This window comes from Taurulus bubalis (genome assembly GCF_910589615.1).
Source record: "Taurulus bubalis genome assembly, chromosome: 2".
Taxonomy (NCBI): domain Eukaryota; kingdom Metazoa; phylum Chordata; class Actinopteri; order Perciformes; family Cottidae; genus Taurulus; species Taurulus bubalis.
In genome coordinates this window covers 9537637-9559659 of record NC_136590.1, presented here as the reverse complement: position 1 = coordinate 9559659, position 22023 = coordinate 9537637, and the positions used below count along the sequence as shown (strand labels likewise).

The 22023-nt window shown below is 40.9% G+C and overlaps 2 protein-coding genes across 2 annotated transcripts in view; both read right to left on the bottom strand.

Annotated features, from left to right (window-relative positions):
- adamts14 (ADAM metallopeptidase with thrombospondin type 1 motif, 14) overlaps window positions 1-9769 on the bottom strand; it is a gene marked incomplete at its 5' end in the record, with an annotated part of 41330 nt that extends 31561 nt beyond the window's left edge. Inside the window, 2 exons of the mRNA XM_079233096.1 lie at window positions 8894-9315; window positions 9691-9769. Of these exons, the coding sequence (XP_079089222.1) occupies window positions 8894-9315; window positions 9691-9769 (501 nt within the window). The remainder of the gene's footprint in view (window positions 1-8893; window positions 9316-9690) is intronic.
- Window positions 9770-18324: 8555 nt separating this feature from the next.
- The window catches only part of pald1a (phosphatase domain containing paladin 1a), a gene marked incomplete at both ends in the record, with an annotated part of 36634 nt that continues 32935 nt past the window's right edge, over window positions 18325-22023 (bottom strand). Inside the window, one exon of the mRNA XM_079233389.1 lies at window positions 18325-18474. Coding sequence (XP_079089515.1) covers window positions 18325-18474 — 150 coding nt within the window. The remainder of the gene's footprint in view (window positions 18475-22023) is intronic.

Here is a 22023-nt window from a genome sequence, read left to right as displayed (position 1 = left end):
GTAAAGTCTGGGCTGGGGAAGGCTGTATGCTTGCTGTCAGAAGTGGGAAGGGGACACAGAGCTATTGGATTTTTAGCTGATTTATTCAGTGTTATTAATGGCTTCACCCCACTGGAAATATAATTGAGATTAATTAATAAAGACCTGAAAACGATTCCAGCTTCTCAAATTTAAGGATTTGTTGCTTTTCTCTGTTTCATATCACTGTAAATGGAATATCTTTCAGTTTTGGGCTATTGGGCTGACACAATTTGCATTTTGGCAAATGCCATCTTGGGGTCTTTTTTTAGATAGCATGTTGTAGGTGATTATTACAACTACACAATGTCACCTGAAAATTAGAAGATAAATTAAAGATGTATTTCCCTAAAACATTGCACAGTGGTATATTTTTTAGCCCAGAGTAGTGTCTGCATATCTTCCCGTCAGGCTACATACATTCCTAACAAACTCCACCAATCATACGGTTTAGGCAAACCGTATGAACCCAGGGCAGAAAGAAGTCACATGAGCATAGCAATACTTTTCGCCAGGCTTATCAGTCGGTCCACCACATTGGTCCAGACTGAAATATCTCACTAATACTGGATGGATTGGCAGGAAATTTGGTTCAGACATTGCGGCCCTCAGAATTAATTGTATTAACATTGGTGATCCACTGACTGTTTCATCACCATCGTCAAGTCATTAACACTTCAATTTTTCTTTGTCAGATAGAACAGGGTTACCTCATCCCCAGAGGAAAATTACATCCTTGAGAAAAAAAAAAAAGTCTTCTCTTTACGCTAAACCGAGTGAAACAAGTGTTACCAATTATCACGCAAATAATGCAAATAACACCTCATCTTTTTTTTCAGATTTCACACTGTTTAGGTTAACTTTACTAGGTGAAAAGATTTCAAGTGATGCAGACGTCATGCTCCGCATGATGCAAGTGTTGAAACATCTGGGATTATTCTTGAGATATGCAGCAGGACTTAGTGGAGGACACGATTCTCTGAAAAACTGTAGTGAGGCAGTCAGGCATCCAGCTGTGTCACGACACTACACACAAAAAGAGCAAATATAGCTAACTCTTAAACACACCAGTACACTAAATTCCACACAGCCATAAGAGCAACTTTGAAGCTGGATATACACTGTATGTAATTTCAAAAGAGAAGACCCGCTGTGCAAACTAGCAGTTGGAGTGTGTCACCTGCTCAGTGCAGCTTGCACACCGAGGCAAGGAACAAAAGAGGCGAAGCTGGGAAAATCGCTTTGCTGCTGGAAATGTATCTATTTCAAAGAAGACAGACAAGGGCGTAGCTTTTTGCAATTCATTGAGCAAATAATAAATCCCTATATTTAGTTATTGTATTTTCCATAGCAACTTGAGTATAAGAAAATCAACCTGAAACGATATAAGTGAGGCCGATCACTGGCCAAGATCTGTTTTTTGACATCATTTTTTACAAAAAAATATAATATTTTAAGACACTGTCACAACCCACTGCTAGCATTACACTGTTGTAATCTCAAGGAGGTGCCCATTAAGGGGCATACATGACAAAAACACTATATAAATAGAACTAGTGCTACAGGCCATGCTTGAGCTGCATTGTGCAAGGAAATTAAAGTCCAGCCGTCCTTCTAGGGGCTTAACCTGTAATTTGTGGCAGATTGTTTAGAGACATGTAACTTCGGCTCCAGGCATGCTCTTTGTTGGTCCACAAGCGAGACACAGAGAGAGAGAGAGAGAGAGAGAGAGAGAGAGAGAGAGAGAGTGAAAAGGTAATCTACTCTTCACTGCTGAGTTCACGGTATGCCCACACATTTTCCTGAGGTCACACAATATGTTGGATCAATGGAGGATCAATAAGCCGGGGAGTAAATCATGGCTGAGTGGTGCTTGACTCAGCAGAGTCGCAGGTTTGAAATAATTGTGTGAGACAGCTTGTGGGAGAAGGGATTACTGCTTGATTCCTTTTTTATCAGATTTTACATCTCACTATGCACAAAGGGCAGGCATAGCTGGTGATCACGACCAGGCTAATAAAGAGAAAATTGGGCTTATCTGCAAGAGATTGATATCAAAGAAGAGGAAAATAATAATACAAGTCATTAAGGTAACTCGGCTACTGTGAGCGGCTATTTGGATTTACAAACAAAAGGCAGTCAGTTTTAAAAGATGGACCCTCCTTTTAATTTAATTATTGGTGTTGCTGTTATTATTATTTGGAGGAGTAGAAGGATATGTAGCAGCAGTAGGAGTACTAGTAGCAGAAGTAGTTGTCATATAGCAAAAGCAGTTAAAGTAATGGTCATAGTTTTCTTCAGACCTTCAGTCTTGTAGCTTGAAATGGCACTTGGTGCTAATTAAATATATGTCCATGGGAGCATTATATAGTTTGCAGACTTCATTTTTCTTGTCTTTTCCATGTTCCTCTGTCCAGTATCGAGTATTCATAGTCTAGCTCTGGGTGCTTTTGTAATTGTTTTTGTGGTAAAAGTAGGACAGTATTACCCTTAGTAGTAGAAGAAGTGGTAGAATATGCAGTAGTAGTAATAATGTGTAGAAGTAGTGGTCATAGGAGACGTAGAGATATAATAGTAGTAGTAGTAGAAATAATAGGAATAATACTAGCAGTATCAAAGGTACATAGCTGTAATAGTGTTTTAAGTAGTTTTAGTAGTGGCAGTAGTATTAGTAGTTGGAGCTGTAGCAGTGAAAAAAAAGGACATTTTAGTAGTAGCAGTATTAGTAGTGGTAGAAGTGGTAAAAGTGATGGAAGAAGCTTGTGTAGTAGTAGCCGTAGAAATACAAATTGTGGTAGTAGATGGAGTAGTATAGCAGCCGCAGAAGAGGTGTAGTAGTAACTGTTGTTGTAGTTGTACTAGTACTAGTAGCAGTATCAGTAGAAGATTACGCAGTTTTAGGGTAGTAGTAGCAGAAGCATAAGTAGCAGTAGTATTAGTATTAGTATAGCGATATATTATTATGCAATATTGAATTGACATGTATGTGCAGTCAGTTTCAAAACCCTGTTATTTAATTTGCTATTTATTATTGATGTGATGTCGTTATTGTGAGATTTACTGGTGTCTGTGATCTGTGTGTGTGTGTGTGTGTGTGTGTGTGTGTGTGTGTGTGTGTGTGTGTGTGTGTGTGTGTGTGTGCTTTTGAATGAGCACACGTGCACATGTTGAGACAGACATACTGTAACGTTAACTCGAATGAAAGGAAATAAGTCATATTGTTGGCTGAGGTGTTGGGCTTCCACTGATGGAGCTCTTAATTTAGTGCCTGTATCTTCGGTGCCAGCAGAGACCTGGAACACCGGAGGATACTGGAATACTGGACTAGGACCAGGCCTGTGCAGAATTCCTGCAAACATGCATGAATAGAACAATTTATGCAAGTATTTTCCAACTTCAATGGATGGAAAACTTCCAACGAAGCTTGCTGACTGTTGCTAGGGGGCTCTCTCTCCTTTTAACTGATGGACACAGAAATAGCGTTCTCCCGAATGCGGTTATCCAGCACTCGTGTTTCCATCACACATGTAATTCAATCAGCCCGTCCTCTGTGCTAATACCCAACACATGAGCAGCCCCAGAATAATCATAGCCATCACTCATTGCTCCACAACAATAGCCCATGCTTGTCTTGGGCGCACAGCTGTTGCTATGTAGCAGGAGTTCCAGTCAGAGGGGAAGATATCGCAGACATGTTGGTCAATTAAACATAATCTGCATTCAAATTAAACTGAAAGTGAAGGTGTTTTAGAGTAATTTCGCTCTCACTTTCTTTGCAACCTCGGCTGACAGTCTGGGAATGCTGTGAGGCCAAATGTATCCAGAAGATATAAGATTGATTTGCAACTTTAATGTATGAATGTATTATCTGTCTTGAGCTTGGAATGCCATACAACCATCTCCTCTGGGCACATGGCAGGAGAACAAATGATTGTAATCTGTAACTGGTGGTGTCATGCCTCGCTGTAAGGCAGTCCTCTCCTTGTGAGCGGCCCCACTGCAGTCGACACACTGATAGCAAAGCTTTAATGAAAATTCAGTCGCATTGAAGTAATGAAAAACAATTGAAGTAACGCAAGGTTCGGAGTTTTGATGACGGCTGGCGTGTTCTTCAATTTTGAGCTCTATCTATGCAACTGTGATATACATCTGCTCCAATAAAGTATGTGTGTGTTGTCTTTAAGGGAACACTTCAAACACTTTGAAGGTCTGAGTGCTGGTGGTACTTAAAGACATACAGCGCAGTGCATCTAAGAGATCTGGCCCGCATGCAGCGACCTCAGCCTGATTCACGTATTCTTCCTTCAAAACCCGCTCCTTTCATCAGACATCTCCTGCATGCAGTGCCGTAACGGAAACACATGAGGCCCCCCTGCGGAATAACACTGAGAGCCCCCCCCCCCACAATATACTCTGTCAATTTTGGGGGAGTAACACAGCCATTTGCGTTGTATCTTGGTTCCTTTTTTTGACACTCTATGATACAAATCTTTAGAAAAACATCTCCCCTTTTTATCTTTAGGATACGGACCTTCACATTTACATGGTCCCTGCCTTAAAATGAACTTTTTCATGTCAGCATCAGTAATATCCACCGGGAAATGTGCCCGGCCACCAGGGTAAAGTGTAGTATTAGAAGTTTCATCTGACTCTGTCGCACGGCTACCCGAGGCCTCCTCACGGCTGCCTGGTTCTTCACTGCAGCCTGACTTCGCTGGACTTGCAGAACCTTGGCGCACGCCTGGCTCTCCCTTATCCTCTGTCACAGAATATGATTTAAGTGTCAACGCTGAATGGGACTTTTATTTTGACGGCCACAGAGATCGGTAAGCAAAGGAAGTTTGGAACGTACACAAACCAGGCATCGTTCACACAGCAACAGTCAACTGTCAAATAGCAAACTGTGAAGACCCATTCCCCCGGTACTGGGGGAGCGTCTCAAGATTAAGTTTTCAAATAGTCGTATGAACCACAAATGAGTTCTAATACTTGTATTATTTTATATCATTTTTTTTCAGAATTTTCTTGTGAAGAAAATGTATATTTAAAAAAAAAAAAAATTATAACATATTTTTATCATAACTATGAATATCCAGCATGATCTAATTAAGAATGGCAGAAAAATGCTCTTCGAGCGGTTTTCGACATGTTCAAAATGTGTGCTTCAGACCCTTACCAAGGTCTCACATACTAATAACACCCCTTGTTAGAAAGAACAGAGCCTAAAGAACACGAATATGCAATGAAACCACACAAAAACAAAGTGTCGTGGTCATTTGAAGGCTTTTCAGGGGAAAAACTGTGTAAATCGGTTAAAAAATGAAAAACGTCAAAGTTCTATAAGAAAACTACATTTCCCAGAAGCCAGTCCGGGCGCATTCTCTTCAGTAGACTGCGCATGTGCCGTCTGAGGTCTATTTGACAGGGGAAATGCTGGACCCAGAAATGTAAAATAAAAACATCTCCGACGGTTGACGGAATTTAAAATTACTTATAGGTGGCTGGTAAGGATCTAGATGGCGCCGTTCGACTCCTACATGCCCGCACGGTCACGGAGATGTGTTTATTATTGAAATCCGTTGTTTTAAAGGATAGTTACGAGCGATTTTGTGAAACGTTACTTGCGTCGCGGAAAGTTGGAAAAAATAAAAAATATTGCCACGCGAGGCCCCCTGTCCCTGCGAGGCCCCCCCGCGGTGCGGGGGCTGCGGGGGTAATCTCTACGGGCCTGCCTGCATGTCGTTCCACATCAAGCAGATACTTGAGAGTAAATAATTTGCTTGTGAACTGTCTGTTCACCTTCAAATGCCTCTTGAACACCTCTGCAAGCACAGACAGGTCTGTGTTTATGTTGGCTTTGATGCAAGGAAACACATGGACGATATTCCTAAGAGCCTGACTACAGCCAAATCACAAACAAAAAACTAAAAAACTGGTCATTTAGCTTGCTAAAACTTGCTAAAGCTAGTCTGAAACTTCAGTTGTGATGCTTAAAGCTTTGAAACGGGACATTTGAAAAGACAGAAACGGCATTATACATATACCTCAGTGGCAGCAATATTACTTGGATAATATGTTGTATTGAAAGTAAAAAGTAACTGAAAACTGACAGAAAAATTGTTCTTTGTTGTGATTTGGAACAGATCTTTCAAGAAAATGAGTATCACACAACTGTGTCAACGTTTCTAGCATGGGAGACACACACACAGTCACATGCAAACGTCCATCACAAAGAATCACAAATGCTTTCCGCCAGCCACAATTCATTACTGGATGACTATTCATGGGACAGTTTTTTAACACTCACACGACCCACTCTGCAAACATTCAACAATCTCAGATGATATGAATGTTCGCAAGTCATAAGCATGAGGATCTTTCCTTCTTCCATCCCATGATGTGCATGAAGACCCAAAGCCCAAAAAAAAGGTAGATTTTGACACTGTAATGTTGAAAGATGACGTCATTTTAATAAAGATAAAAACCAAATGTGCTGTGCTAGCTTTCAACAACCCGCCATGCTGCTCACACCAGATGGGGGTGGGACGACCAAAGAAAGTCTAAGTCGACTAACACTACAATTTTGTCGACTAAAAATAAGTTGATTTAGTTCACAAATCTGTCAAACTAAGTTTCTCCACAAAGATTCACACAAAAGCACCACTTTAAATCTTGTGTTTACCAGAGAGGTGCTCATATGTTGTGTAAATAAGTAATAAGTAACTTAAAAAAACACTAATAGACTAAAGAAATCTTAGTCGACCAAATTAACCGATTAGTTGACTCGTCAGTCGACTGAGAGATGGAGGCCAGACCACATTCCCGTGTTTAAGAGCTGTTCCACTCTGACGACAACTCAAAGCGATTCAAGATGGTCATGTGAGTATTAAAATACTGTGCATTGAAAATATTAGCACTCTTGATTCAATTTAGGTTTCAATATCTTGAGCGAAAGACTGGCTGCCTCCATATTTATTTGTTTTGTCGGGCAGTTGAGTTTTATTAAGCGCAATTAAGCGAATATATCAACATTTTCTCGGATGCATTTACAACTTGGATGTTGACATGAGAACGCTATTTACAGGTCAGAGGTCATGTGAACCTGCCTTCTCACATTTGTCTTTTATGTCTGTAGAGAAGGAGAACAGAAGCCAACACCAGAAAAAATTAAAGAGCACATTAAGACTGAAAGACTAAAATACTGCTATCTTTTGTGCACTTTGGTTTGCCACACACGATCCATAAAAACATTTCATATCGTCCTCACAGGTGAATACAGCATTGTCTGGCTTTTTGCCTCGATTCACTGAAAGGCACACAGTCTCCTTCAAGGAAATTACTTCGTGATTAGAAAACACAGCATGGCATTGTCCACACATTCAGCGTGTTATGGCATAAAGAAAGATTGATTTTTCCCAATTTTTTTCAGCTTCAGCGCAGTTTATTTTGGGTATATACTGAGGAACTATGAGAGAGAGAAATACAGCGATGATGACATTAAAATGGTAAGACCATTGGTTCTTTGTGCTGTGCTGATGCAACATCGAAAGCTCAACTGTCCTGAAAAAACGCATCAAGAAGCAGAGAGATGAAATTGTGGGCTTGTGAAAATGAAAGCTGCCAACAATAGACTTCCATCAAAGGCCTAAGTTTTCTCACATGAGGTGTGTGTGATCATTTAGAAAAGCAGTCATGACTGAAAGTGCATGTGTGAAGCTGTTCACAAGCTCCTGGCTCAGGGGGTTATCTTCAACCTCATTCAACGCTTGTCTTTTCTGTCAGAACAATACAGAGGGCTGGCTCAGAAAAGCTAAGGCTGACAATGCATATGTCAAATTCACTCTAAATAGCTCAGCTGCAAACATCCAGTAGGGGCTCCGCTTGGCTCACCTCCCAATGGCTCTGCCCTATTTTCAGCAGAGACACGGTTTTAAAGGCAGCGATGACAACCAATGACAAATGGATTGGTGGTAATGAAGCAGACACACACAATGCTCTCGAAGAAGAGATCTGCAGGGATTGTGGCGAATCATTTTTAACTGTTTGGACCTCTGCTTCACAGAGCCCTTTAGCATCTTTCAGCCCATTGTTTTGGTTTTACGGGTTGCAACTTTATGGTTTTAACTCCCTTGCTGCTCTCATCAACGCCAATGTCAGATGTAGCTGCAACAGTTTTCAGGCTAAAAGTTCCAACCAAACAACGCTAACTTTAGCGATCAGCTGTTGAACAAAATAAAGCATTTAGCGGCTAAGGAGGCTGACATTTGTCTCAAGAGTTGGTGGAAACAAAGCACAAAGAAAGGGAAGATTGGTTACACAAATTCCAGCTGGCCAGAGACTCGAAAAGTATGGCTAATATTGCTTCTTTTTTTTTTGCACTGCCCCCAAGTGGGCACAACATTAATTGATGCAGGTTTAAGTGAACATTTTTAATTTTTCTATAGTCTAGCTACACTCTATGCATCAGCCTATGTTATCTATACTCTGTCAAAGATTGGAGTTAGATACACAAATATGAAATGATGAATATTTGCTCACCAGTTTCAATAATGGGTTCATATTCCCAACTCTATTGCTCCTGTCTATTCTCATGCACTGTTTGAGACGTCTCCAAGCAAAGGACCAATTACAAACTGCCAGCCACCTCTCAAGCCTACACAGGCCTACACATCTGATGCTTAAGATGCAGTGGATTTCAGATGGAATACTGCTTGTATGTATGTCTGATGCCCGAGCAAGCTTAGATCAGATGTTAAGCACTTTCTGAAGAACAGTTTGCATTCTGTCTGACACCGTACCAAAGAAGAGAAAGCATATTTTCTCCCAGGTACATCCCTCGCCATCAGACTTATATTTCAAGTATGCATTTACTTACCAGTCCATCACAATTGCTGATGGCCACAGAGGCCTCCGGCATGTCGCTCACATCTCCAGTGAAAACACAGTCCCCGTGGATATGTTCCTTGGCCTTTTCCACGAAGTCCTCCTGCCATTCCACAAAAGCCCCCGGGGCCACCAGCCTCCTGTTGGCCCTCAGGCGGAGGTGCAGTTCTTTCCCAAACACAGTGACATTGAAAAACAAGTGCTGCGCCGAGACGTGGGTGACCGGGGGCATCTCGGGGGCACCGCGGGCCACCCTTCTTTTGCTGCCAAAGGCCGAGGCGGCATCACCATCAGCAGCTGCAGCACCTTTACTTCCGTTTCCAGCAGAGACCACGTGAGAAATGTACCTGCCACGGGAGTCTGTGCTGAATGGCACGATAAGACCATATTCACTTAACTTTCCAGAGAGTTTTTCTGATGGGACAGATAGTGTCAAGTGAGAATCACATTCACAGACCTGTGGCAAGTTCTTATGGAAAAAGACTATAAAGCAAAGTAAACTGAATGGTTATTAAGAGAGGAAATGAACCTTATTTAATACTTGCATTACTATATAAAGGATATAAAGGTAGCTCAGAATGAATGTTGGTATTATGAGTAAAAACCCTGTAGACATAAAAGAAATTCCAACACTTTGACTACATCCAGAACAGTAAGGCTGTCAGACTGAATAGGTGGTCCTATCAATAAATAGACCATCATTTTGTATCATGATTACTTAACAGTTAGACTTTAGAGAGATTTTTTTTATACACACTGCAAACAAAAGAAAGTAAGTGGAGAACTCACCATGTGTTTCTGCAGCGAAAATGTTATCCAAAAATAGTTGACTGAGTAAGAAGCACATGAATAAATACATACAATCCATAGCGAGGGCTATAGTGTGAGAGCTGCCACTTCAGCGTTGAGTTTTCCTTTCTGTTGTAAACTTTGAGCAGAGTCCTTCCTCCTGAGAAAAAAAAGCACGAATGCAGGAGAAAAGTCCTCAGAGTTGAGCTCCAGCGAAGCAGCCGGGCATTTCTGAGCGTTTCCCTCTAGACGCCAAACTGACGGATATTCACAAGTTGTTTCCAATCTTTTGGTCTGTGCTGAACTGCATAGACCAAGTCTGCCCCATCCATTTAGGGAGCTAAGGGGGGATATCTGGGGTGCTGATGACGACAACTCTCCGGTAAAAAACCGGGACGGTTTGAAGAGGTCGTCCAAATTTTTTTTCTTCTCTCTTCTTCGTCACTTTTCTTCCTCAGATTACTTCTTTGAAAGCGCAGGAGAGCGAGTTAACGCACGCCTACGTTGAGGGAAAAAGTCGGAAGAGTTCAGATAAAGTGTGCAGAGACAGAGTGTCCCGGTGGTGAAACATCTGCCGTCCAGTCGTGCACCATTACGCACCAATGGTTCGGCTGCGGGACTCTCTACTGCTCCACTTGAAGCCACTACCAGCCAACAGTGGGAGCGCCTCTCTCCACTAAACAACCACATATTTAGCCAAGCCACTTTTTTTTCAACTAACAAAAAGAAACTGGAGACGTTATATCATCATGTCCACCTCGACAGCTAATATTCAGTCTTCCTCCTTCTTAAAGAGGGCAACATATGAGCCAGACACATGGTAATAACTCGTATATGTTTACATGAGTCCACAAACGCAGTCAGTGATAACATGGCAATAAATCAGGGATGGCAGAGGTCAAAACTTTCCAATGCACGTGCTTGAAGAAAAGATTTGTTTGGAGAGAAATCAACGTAATCATCTCGAATTGGTTTACAGACAGGCAGAAGACACATATTGTAGTTCACAGAAATGCATCCATGACAACAATTAACAACGTTTATAACATACAAATGGATCTCACATTTATGCTCATATGGTCAGCATTGAAACCGTTGCATGGCTGTAATTGTTGCTTGTGTTGATTTTGTGCAAATGTACATTATAAAAATTCAACCAAAGCAAATACGAGGCTTCAGCATTTGGAGGTCGATAATACATTTTTCAAAGTAACAGTATTTGTTTGTAAAAACTTCCCTCGTTGTGTCACTTACTGTGCGATCTACTGCAGCTCAGCGAAGAAACTGTGTGAAAACGTAAAGAAAGAAATTCACACTAAAAATAATCTAACTTTATAATTGATTACACTGATATTGTGTTGTATATCTCTGAAGGAACACTTACAGTGCCCACATATAGTATAATACTGTTTTAAGAAAGACTTGAAAAAAAATATCCACCCATCTACTTATCCAAATAAAGTGCATTTCAAAGTATTGCCATGTCATTTTGAAATCAGATACTATATATTTTCCATGTCTGATACATACAAATTATAGTATCATCAAAGCTTGCATGGAATTCTCCGATGTAATGACCTCATTTGTTTGTATTTCAAGTTTTCATAATCTGGTCTAATCCTGCAGATGTCACTGTGAGCAAATGTTCCATTTGTAGAAAGGGAACCAATCCAACACCATCATTGGAGGCTTACAAGGTGTGAAAACTCCACACTAGATGTCATGAGTGGAATGACAGCCTGTTAAAACTTTGGATGACTGCTCAAGCAACTACGACTTCTTATTTGTATTTTTTAATGGCCCTGGCTCACCATACTGGAGTCCAGACTTTGTCAGACATGACCATGCAAAGACTGAACCAACACCTCTGGAATCCTTTTCCGATGAAGAGTTGGAATAAGTTTTGACTTTCAGGTACTTTTTCTTGTGGACTTTTTTTTCCCTCAACAGTTCCTTGACTTAGTCTGGTCCCTGTTGGTCTGCCCGTCCTCCCCCATGCAGTGCCTATACGCTCACTCTGTGGCTAATTACCTCCATGCTCTCGGGATAGTCAATGTCGAGCAGGTGTGGATGTTTTATGCAGTCATCCCCCCAGGGCAGCGATGAGAGGATTGCATGGTGATCCACAGTTGTGCATTAATAAGCGATGGAAACTAACCACATGCATTAAGAGATGGAAACCATTAACTGCCTTGTAAGAAGTTTTATGCTCTTTTTCCATCCATACTGTTGGAGTTTTTTTTGTTGTTTTTTGTTTCGTTTGTGTCTAAAAGCCAGGATGACATTCCACAATATAACACAGTATTCAATTAGACGCCGCAGTCTGTGGTTCAGTACACACACCAAACCAATTTTCTACTACAGTGCTCTCATTAGAACACTTTGTCCCTCACAACAGAAGTGTAAGAGCAAAAAGGTTTATTGATACACTCTTTTCCATCTCATACTTTTAGATTCCCTTTTAAATGTATTAAAGTCTGAATCAATCAGTTACATTGTAATCTGCTGAACCGTAGTTTGTCCCGTATTTGAGGGCGGAGCTGCAAAGAATCAAACTTCTTCCACTGTGTTTCCATTAGTGGGGAGAAGTTACAGGACTGTGTGGAGCTGTGGAGGCCTCAGTGTGTGCTGTAATGTGGTCTAGCCATGCCAGCATGCTGAGAAAATATGTGACTTTTCATCTCTTGAGATGCAGGGAGATGCAAAGCAGCTGCTAGTCTGCCCGGCAGCTTGAGGGACGACAAGGGCGTCTGCATTTGCCTAGTTACAAACCAGCGACTTGAAGAAGTTGTTATTATGTTCCTCTGCTCTGTGTGGATGGAAGCTTTTTTTCTACTCCAATATGTATCACTATGTTTGTGTCAAAGGTTTTACCTTCATTTAATCCACCAAAGAGGCTCATATTTGATGTCTGGTCTTTTTTTTATATCTCAAAAACAACTCAACAGTTTTCAATACAAAGTTAAAGGGATAGTAGGACATTTTGAGAAAATACACATTAACTTTCTAACCGAGAGTTAGTTGTAGGTTAAGCCTGGTCCAACAAGTCCTTCAAAATAAACAACAAAATGCAGTGTATGCCTTGCCGAGAACGACATATAAAAGCATTTTCTTATCTGACACAACTACCTTTATGACATAATTTTTCCGTGCCTTCCAAAACTGTAACACGTCACTGTTAAAAAATAAATACATGTGTTGCAGCAACGCTATGGTTAAGGTTTGGTTAGGGTAAAGGGAAAGATTGTAGTATGCAATGGTTGCAATAATAAACACTTGGCTAAGGCTAGGGAATGATTGTGTCATTCTTCTTCTTTTATTTAAAAAAAAAAGAGTTGACTCTCGGTTTGAGATAGGAAGCAAACAGCTGTCTCCTTTGTTAAAGTCAGATGTTTTGTTGAACGCAGTCATCCACCTGGACTTGTGTCTTCCTGCTTCCACTCTTAACTAAAGTGAATCTAAACCAATATAATGGATGTAACATCATAGACACCTAGCAATCTCTTGGTAAGAAGAGAAGCACATTTCCACAAATTCAAACTACTCCTTTAACTCCTGGATGAACAACCAGGCAAATGTACCCAAGAATTGGATTGCACACTGCCCCTTTGAGGGAGACAGTGTTTGTACCTTCTGTCCTTTCTGACATACCATAGCTTTGTTCTGGTCCACACTAGGAAGTACCAAAAAGCTCACGAACTGTTGCTTTTCTCTTGTGTTGATTTCTCCTTGAGTCCCCAAAGAACATATATTTATGGATACAAATGACCTTATAAACTTACCTTAAAGCTTTGATGTTTTTCTGCAACATGAAACAAACCAGCGTTATGAGGCTAATCGCGTTAGCATGTCGATACGTTTTACATGTTACGTTTGCATCATGGTGATCGTTAATGTCTGTTCCAGTTAATTACTTAACGGTTGTTGAGATGAGGCTAGTTGTGCACAGATATTCTTAAAGTACTTGTGTGTTTGTATCAAAAAAAAGTCAAAGAAAGGGTATCATTTACTCTTTAGGAGTTTCACATTTGGTTTTGGTAAATGTATCTATTTATTTAAAATGTGTGAAAGAATTGGCAACACTTAAATACAATAAAACCTATGACAAACCATACATTGTTACCGTGTGGCTGTCTTGTAGCTGTAGGTAGTTCTGAGATTCTGGACTTCGGAACCAGCATTCACTGTTCATTTAGCTATTATGGAGACTTTCAATCAAATACAATCTTTCAGCAGATATCGTTCCTAACCGTCACTAATTAGTTATTTGATGCAACGAGTTTGGGCCATGGGTCAATTATTGAGGGTTTTGTTGTAGAGCCACAGAAGTATCGCCACAGTGTGGCAATTTATTTGTAAAACAATACATTTGGCCTCCCCCAGGATACCATGGTTCAATACAGATGTGGAAACTAAAAATATTTGACTGTTTTCCTATAATTGGCAGCCAAGTTCCTGTAGGTGATCTCTTTGACATAATCTGCCATAACTCCATTAATCTTGAATGCAATTGCAACTTCATTTAGAATTTGAAGAAATCTCTCCAACTTGTGATGGCTAATTCAATATTGTGATGCATGATTGGCTTCAATAGACATAATTCAAGTCTCACTTCTGTCAGAGCAAGTTCAAGCTATGTCTTTATGAAGTTGCATATTCTTGAGGCCTGAATCCTGACCGTTAAAACACTACATATGCACCCGTCATTAACAATGTTGTTCCCATAGTCAAGACCATGGGCCTTAGATTAGTCGAATGCAAGTTAGACTGTTTCACAAAAATAAACACAGACTTATTTTAAGCCTAAAAGGTCAACCACCTGACCCTCAAGCTAACTTAGAATTTAGAGCAATGCTTCCTAACAATCAGCGACACCTGCCGACCAGTGTCACCACATGACCTGATTTATAAATTGTGGAGTGCCAATAATGATATGGAGCAAGCAATAAGAAGGGAAATAGGTTTTAGCGACTGGAGTAACCCCTCGGAAATATCCAGTTGTGAGGACGTCGTTGGAAACTATTCAGAGCCTGACTGAGGAGTTAGCTTTACAATAAACCCCGCTACATCTCAGCTATGATACACGTCTGAACTGAGATTATTAGAGATTATATGTCATTAGTAGAGTTTTGTATTGTTACCCTGAGTGTCAGCCATGTTTTAGTGTGAACATAATATTAATTTACCAAGAAGTAACTGCAAATTAGTTTGATTTAAGAAGGTCAATAATTAGACAGTGTTGTATTGACCAAGTCTGACTTGGTTTGATCTAAGCAATAGTCAAAGTCTTATCTCTGTGAAACCGACTCCAAGTCCTCTCCATGCCAGTTAACTATTCAAGTTATGTAATCACGCACACCTGCCTGTCACTGTGTTTTTAGTCTCAAAGTCTCAAGTCAACTATTGTTATGACACTGTCATCAGTAGCTTCACTTCAGGACTGTATTATCTTATTATGTAGTTTAAATCCAGCTCACAAAACAAGATTACACTTTGACTCCAGAGCCCTTTAAATAGCAGTCTTTTTTATGTAGAAGGGGGGGAAAAAGAGCATTTAAGAGCTCTGTCAAGTCAGTCAGTATTTTATATCCTGCCAGCTGAGACTTTTCATTACCCTGCTCAGTGGGGTGTGTAATACCTAGCCTATCAGGGATTTGGCATTATTGCTCGCGGTAAATGAAGGCCTTAAGGTGTATTTGCCAAAGCAGATTGAGAAAAAAACATTCAAAGATTTTTGCCATCTTGCTATTATTGATGAAATCCAGGAGAGCACCCTTGAGTCTCTGAGGTGTTTGATTGCTCTTGTGTGGGTAAAGGCAGTGTTACAAAGAAGACGGCGGTACAAACATAAACCCCTCGCACCGGCACCATGCAGCTCTCTCATCTGCAGAGGGAAGCTTTTCACATGAAGTTCATTACATCCCCTCTCTCCGCTCACCTCTCAATGCCGCTCTTTGTCCGCTGTAATCTCGGGATCCTTCAGAACCGCTAGCTTGAGTTTCACATTGGGGAGTATCTCAATGAGTCTGGAAAGGATTTCAAAGGCGAGGGGCCGCTATATCATCCAAGCATGGTCCTCATGTCCTGAGCTTATCGTGACCCGGAGTCAAGTTGGCCACATGCTGCAACTGAATAGACCCCTCTCCATATCCCAGTGTTGTTTTAACCAATGTGTCTCTGTTGGTAGAGTTAAGAGAATCAGATCTGTATATAAAAGTGTGTTTGTGTTGCTGTGCATTTATCGAATATATCTCCCAAACTCTGCCAAACCTCAAACAAAGAGGGATAAAGAATCCCATAAACTGAGCTGGTGTGGAAAGGAAACAAGTGTAACAAACTATAAAAGAAGCGCTTCAATCCAAGCCACTTGGTTTCCATTTACAATAATCCAGGATAGGCTGTGGTGTGATAAAATCCTAACAACTTCCGTACTCCCAAAGATAAACCCGCTATGCACTTACAAGACGGGAAGTGATCTGGAGTATCAGTCTTTCAAAGCAGGCCAGCAAAGCCAAGTGAGCTTCACTGATGTGCCGGTCAGTGGCTTTTAATCCCCACACAGCCATCCATTCTTGTGAGGGTGTCTTTTTTTTCCGTTTTTTAATTAAGACCTTACCTGTTCACATCAAAAGGCAACTCAGATTAGTCTTTTGGTCTGCCTAAGCTCTTTATTACTGTATATGGAATATGTTAGGATGTCAGACCAACAATGAATCATCTGTTTTGTGTAAATGTGTGCCTCTCGATGCTCATAACCTGCTCTGCTCTCCGAGATTGGCACTGACATAAGACAAAGACACCGTCCGGATATACGAGTGGCTTCTTAGCGGTGCGTATCTAGAGCAGAAGATGATGCCGAGATAAGGAAGAAAAAGACAGGAAGGCCAGGAGAGAAGAGACAATTATTTGTCTCCGCCGCTGAATCGGAAACTTCAATGAAACGACGCATAGCAGAGAGTTGTGTGCAAACTACTCATGGTCAGAAAATCATCAAACCCTTCCCTTTTCCTCCTGAGCAAAGCCAACAATCAAATAATACCAAATGCAGACACAGGCTGTTGAATCGATTTCAAATCATGTATTTTAGTCGCCCCCAAAAGAAAATAAATAGCACAGACAGTGAATAAAAGGTAATGCATTTCATCGACTGTATATAGAGTGCCTGTATGAGAAAAAAAACATTACATTAAGAGCAGAGTGAAGAGGTTTGGGTGTTATTACACTAGTACACTTGTACTTTCCTGTGTTAGTCACATGAAGATGGGTTTGTCATATTCTCTCAAACAAACAAAAGCAATTTCAATTTCATTGTCAATCTCTTTCAATTACTCTGAATCAATCATAGACAGTGCAAATGTTTCAATACTTTGACAGAAAAGAAAAAATACTAATGAAACACATGTGAAGGAAGGATTTTTTATTTCTTTTCTGGCTTATCTTTCTGGTTTTAAGGCAGGATTCGTGTTTTTGTTTAAGCACACTTAACTTACACTTACCTACAAGTTACTTTATAACAAAAAAACATATTAGCAAATTAAAGAGTAACAAAATAATCAAACAAAAAAGAAATACTGTACAGTTTATGGCATGCTAAAGAAGAATTGGCATGTGGTGAACAAAATCAATGGTCTAATTGTTGCCCTGAATGGCTGACAAATCAATTCTAACTTTTCGTGCAGCTTTGACCTCATTGGACTGATGCCACCAACGTGAGCTGTATTTGTTAAAGAGTATATTTATCCAGTGATATCACCTGCAGTACTATCTGTCGGCGGTCGACTTGCATTGTGGATAATGTAGGCACCAGGTTTGGACATGGAAGAATAATGCAAGAAAAAAAAGACAAAATCTCTGGTTCTTAAGGAAGTGATGTTAGCATTTCATGGGACTATCATAAAAAAAAGTACACGTTTGCAATTTTAAAGCAACATTGCTCCAATGTCTACAAACACAATTACAAAGACACATTTACAGCTTTAAAGTAAAAATCAAACAAAAAAATTCCTGACATGCTGTACTGTTAGTACCTTTATCATGACACGTGTAGGTAAATGTAAAAAAGAAACTGACGAACACATTACTGGTGTTAAACTGTTGCTAAAGAAATTCTGACTGACAGCATCTTGAGCAAAACAATTGAAAACATCAAGTCGAACAGTTGCACAGCCATTGATGACAGCTGTGCTAAGAAGAAAAGGACAGGGCTCAAGAAAAATATCAAGTCAACGGCAAACAGTTGTGACATGCAAACAAAATGGTTGTTAACACAGTGGAATTTGCTTCTCTCCTCAATTACAGCATTTAACTCAACTTGTTCCAACAGAAGTTTTAAAAGGCCGTCTCATCTTCAAATGTGAGAACTCAAAAAGAAAGAAATAACATAAATATTAGTACATTGAAATTCTATGGTCTACCATTCATAAAAAAAAGGCAAAGGCACAAATATCAACTTCTAATATAGGAGCAACATTCTGCTAACACACTCATCATTAAAATACCTAAAAATGTTAAACAATAGATGAAGTGAAGATATGCATAATACAGGGGTAAATATAGAAGGCATAATAATGTTAATGAAAATGTCTTTTATTCTGAAAAGCACAGTACTTTTTTGGTGAGTTCACAGTGATCCTCTCAGATGAACTCCCCGCGGAAAGGAAGTGACTGAATGTTCTGCCGTTGCCAACGGCAGCGCAGCCGGGCCAGCAGCGAGTCCCTCGGGTTTTCAAACTCGGAGAAGCCCAGCTGGTTGAGGATGTCATAAACTCCGGCTCTGGCAGCCACCTACCAGAGAAACACACAACATGTTAATGAACAGGCAACACAGCCAGCCATGCTTTTTTATTTTTATTTGTCCGTCATGACCACACAAATGCTTTGAATGTCAGCTGTTGAAACAAAAGGCATCTGCCGCGGGTTTGGAAACAACAGGAAGTGGTGGAATAAGTATTCAGATCCTTCACTTACTCCATTACAAGCTAATTTGATCCACTGATTTGACAAATAAAGTTCAGTTTACTTGTCACAAAGCGTTGGAAGCGAGTTTTCCAAAGTCTCAAACACAATAACCCCGATGATGTCATAAAGATGTAAAATACATCATCCCACACCAGGTGGCTCAAATGAATATGTTTTCATAATTGTTTAATAAGTGAAAAGAGCGGATGAAATGTGTGGCACATCATTATTGCGCAATACAATAAGCATAAGTGGCTTCCTGTCCACGTGTAAGAGCGTACTTGAGCATAATAATGAACGCAAATTGTTCCGGATGGTGAGCCCTGTTCCTTGCATGGTGGCGGTGTTTAAGTGAATGAAAGGCAGCTCTATATGAAAAATAATCTGAAGAGTGTACTTGCGTGCAATCATTGCTTTTGAGTTGCAGGAAAATGCTGTTCACGACTGAAATGAAGTGAACAGCAATAGAAATAGAGTAGTGTGCTGAAGTACATTAATGGGACAGAACAACCCCATGGAACAGTACTTTCTATATTTGAGTCATTACTGAATTATTAAGGACGAGGACGGAGAGGAACATGGAGAGACATCCCTGGAGAGAGGTGGTGTTCAGTATTTGTGTTAAGCAGCAGGTCACACTGACTCGTGATCTGCTTTGGCTGTCAAACCCCATCGGACTGATGGGAAGCACCATGGACAACCAGAAACATCTGTCCATAAAGCCAAACAATACAAACAAATTAAAACAAACCCTGCCGACTTCACTGCAAAAACTTTGAAGACTGAATACCCAATTAGAAGTGCCACAGCTTGCCTAGCTTACATGCAGGAGAGGCTCAGAGAACTGTGGCGGTCATCTGCTATGTTTGTTAAAAAATAAACATAAAAGAGACTCCTTCAGTCAAATCCACACAGAGTGGGTCAAGTGTATGTATTCCCAGCAATGTGTGTATTAATCACAATCCATTAAAGGAACCACCAGCTGTTCACAGGTTTGTAAGATGTTCAGGCTATGAGTCAGTCGTTGCCTCAAATGCTTTGCCAATGTAGTCTCTCCCTCTCTGCCTCGGCCAGTCAAGAAGTCTGCAAATGTTAAGGGGAGAGGAATGTGCAGGAGGCGAGATGTTGAAACAAGGGCATCATTTGTGAATGCACACTTTTTTTAACTGCATCCAATAGAAGAATAGTGAAGTACTTTTAAAAACGCACAGTCATGTTGAATGCCGAAGAGGCCATAATAATGGAACAATGAACAGGAATAATAATATGAAGATATCCCTTTCACTAACAATGATTATAGCTTAGCTGGCCAGCTTTGTGCAGAAATAAACACCAGGCACCGCAGAGTGTGGTCTAGATTGCCTTCTTGCTGACCATGCAAAATCAAATTTTACAATAGATATCGTGTAACGCTAAAACTTTTGCTTTGTAGAGTGGACAGTGGTTCAAACTCTCCCTCGGTTTTGTAAGCTGCTTTACTAAAACGCATAATAATGCAGCTTCTATTGTCCCGTCTAAACTCGGCTTTTAATAGCAAATACGCGGCACTGATGTACCTTTCGGCACATCCGTGTGTGTGTTTTGTGTGTTCCTGGAAGGCTGTCAGCCTGACTGCTGTATGAGGTATTTGGTGGGAACGAATGAGTTGGTGCAGCTGAACATTAGTCAGTGAATGGGACTCCCAAGAGGACTTCTGTTTTGTTGGTACTAATCAGAGTACTTAACCTGACTCATCTACTTTATAGCCCAGCTGTCTAAATAGGACAAATCTGCAACAGTGAAAAGAGGAAGTTGGGAACGATGAGATGGAGAGGATAAAGAGCGAGTGCATGCAATCTCTGTGGATCAGAGCTGAGGGCGTTCACATTTTGTCATCTTTCTTCTTCTTTTTTTAAAGGAATACTCAACCAAAAATCTCTTTTGTGTATTAAATACAGACTCCCTCTTGGAAGTGACTCCTTCACAGATGACACCAGATTGCTTACACTGCACTCCAGCAACACAATCCACTTCTCCTCAATCCATCTATATGCGGTATAGTTCAAACACAGATTCTCTCCCACAGAGGAAAATACACCACGTCCATGATATGCTCATGCCACGTCGTAGCCAGATTTTCTGGCAAAACTATGAATCTTTGGAACATACTGAGCATCTGGATCAAATGGGAAGATGATTATATGATTACAAAACTGATTTTGAACTATTCCTATTAACTTCACAACAACAAGAACAACAACAAGCCTTTTTTTTTGCAGATGAGGCAACCCAGTGAAGGAAAGTTTTACTGGGACTTTAAACAAGACTAAGAGCATGCAGCAATGGCTGCTCCTGTGCGGCTGTATTGAGAAACAAGCTAACAATGCTAACAATGCTAACATGCTGATGTTTAATTGCTCATTTTAGCAAAGCAGAGGGATTTTTATGTATACATGTATGTATGTTGATGTATATTTATACGAGATACGTAAAATGAAAAATAACATGTAAAGAGATGAGATGTGGGAGAGCAGTAAATCTATACATCTGCACACAAATCAAAACAAGTCAGATCTCTGGTGGTAAATCGCAGCAGGCCTTGAAGTTGTTGGTATGCGGTGACAAACTGTCTGTGTGACAGTAAGCAGTTCTGTCAGAGAAATGCCTTTCATGCTGCATTGAGGAGATCACAAACGCCAATCCCCATTAGGCGGCTGGAGTGGCGGCGCAACGAGGAGGCGCTCGTCTTTCCCACAGTCGGCGATCTCAAAGGCTGCGCATACCGGACCCGTGTAGGGGGACAGGGAGGCCTCTGTGCCACACATCAAAACAGCTGGAATGACTGATAGGGTACCTCTCCTGCAGGCATCCATGGTATGCACTGTACACAAGTCCTGCCATTGTGTAAAGGGCCACGTTTTGGATTAGCAAACATGGATTTCAATTCCAATAACTCCTCTGATGTTTCTGCTCTGAAGTTACTACATGGCCATGAGGCAACGGGCTAATGCCGCTGGGGACAATATGTGTCCAATGTGCACACAATGTGTCCGTAAGCATTTACTTACAAATATGTACTGCCCCGTCGTTTTGATCCTGCAGTGATCGAACGCAAAACACATGCTTCCGTGTTTCAAACAATCCGACTGAACAGAAGCAAATAGGTCAGAGGCTCCATATCAGCTGGCACAGGCTGCCGCCCAGCATGACTGGAAACACTGTGCTCCTGCTTTTAGCCGCCGCAGAGATCAAATTAGTCCATGCACTCACACACATGCATACAGCCAGGACAGGATGCAGGACAGACTGTACCGCTCAGATCTGGCAGGTTGTGTAACCGTGGATTCAAATGCACGGCGCTGACCCCTCGACCCCCGCCTCTGGCGTCGCAGTTTG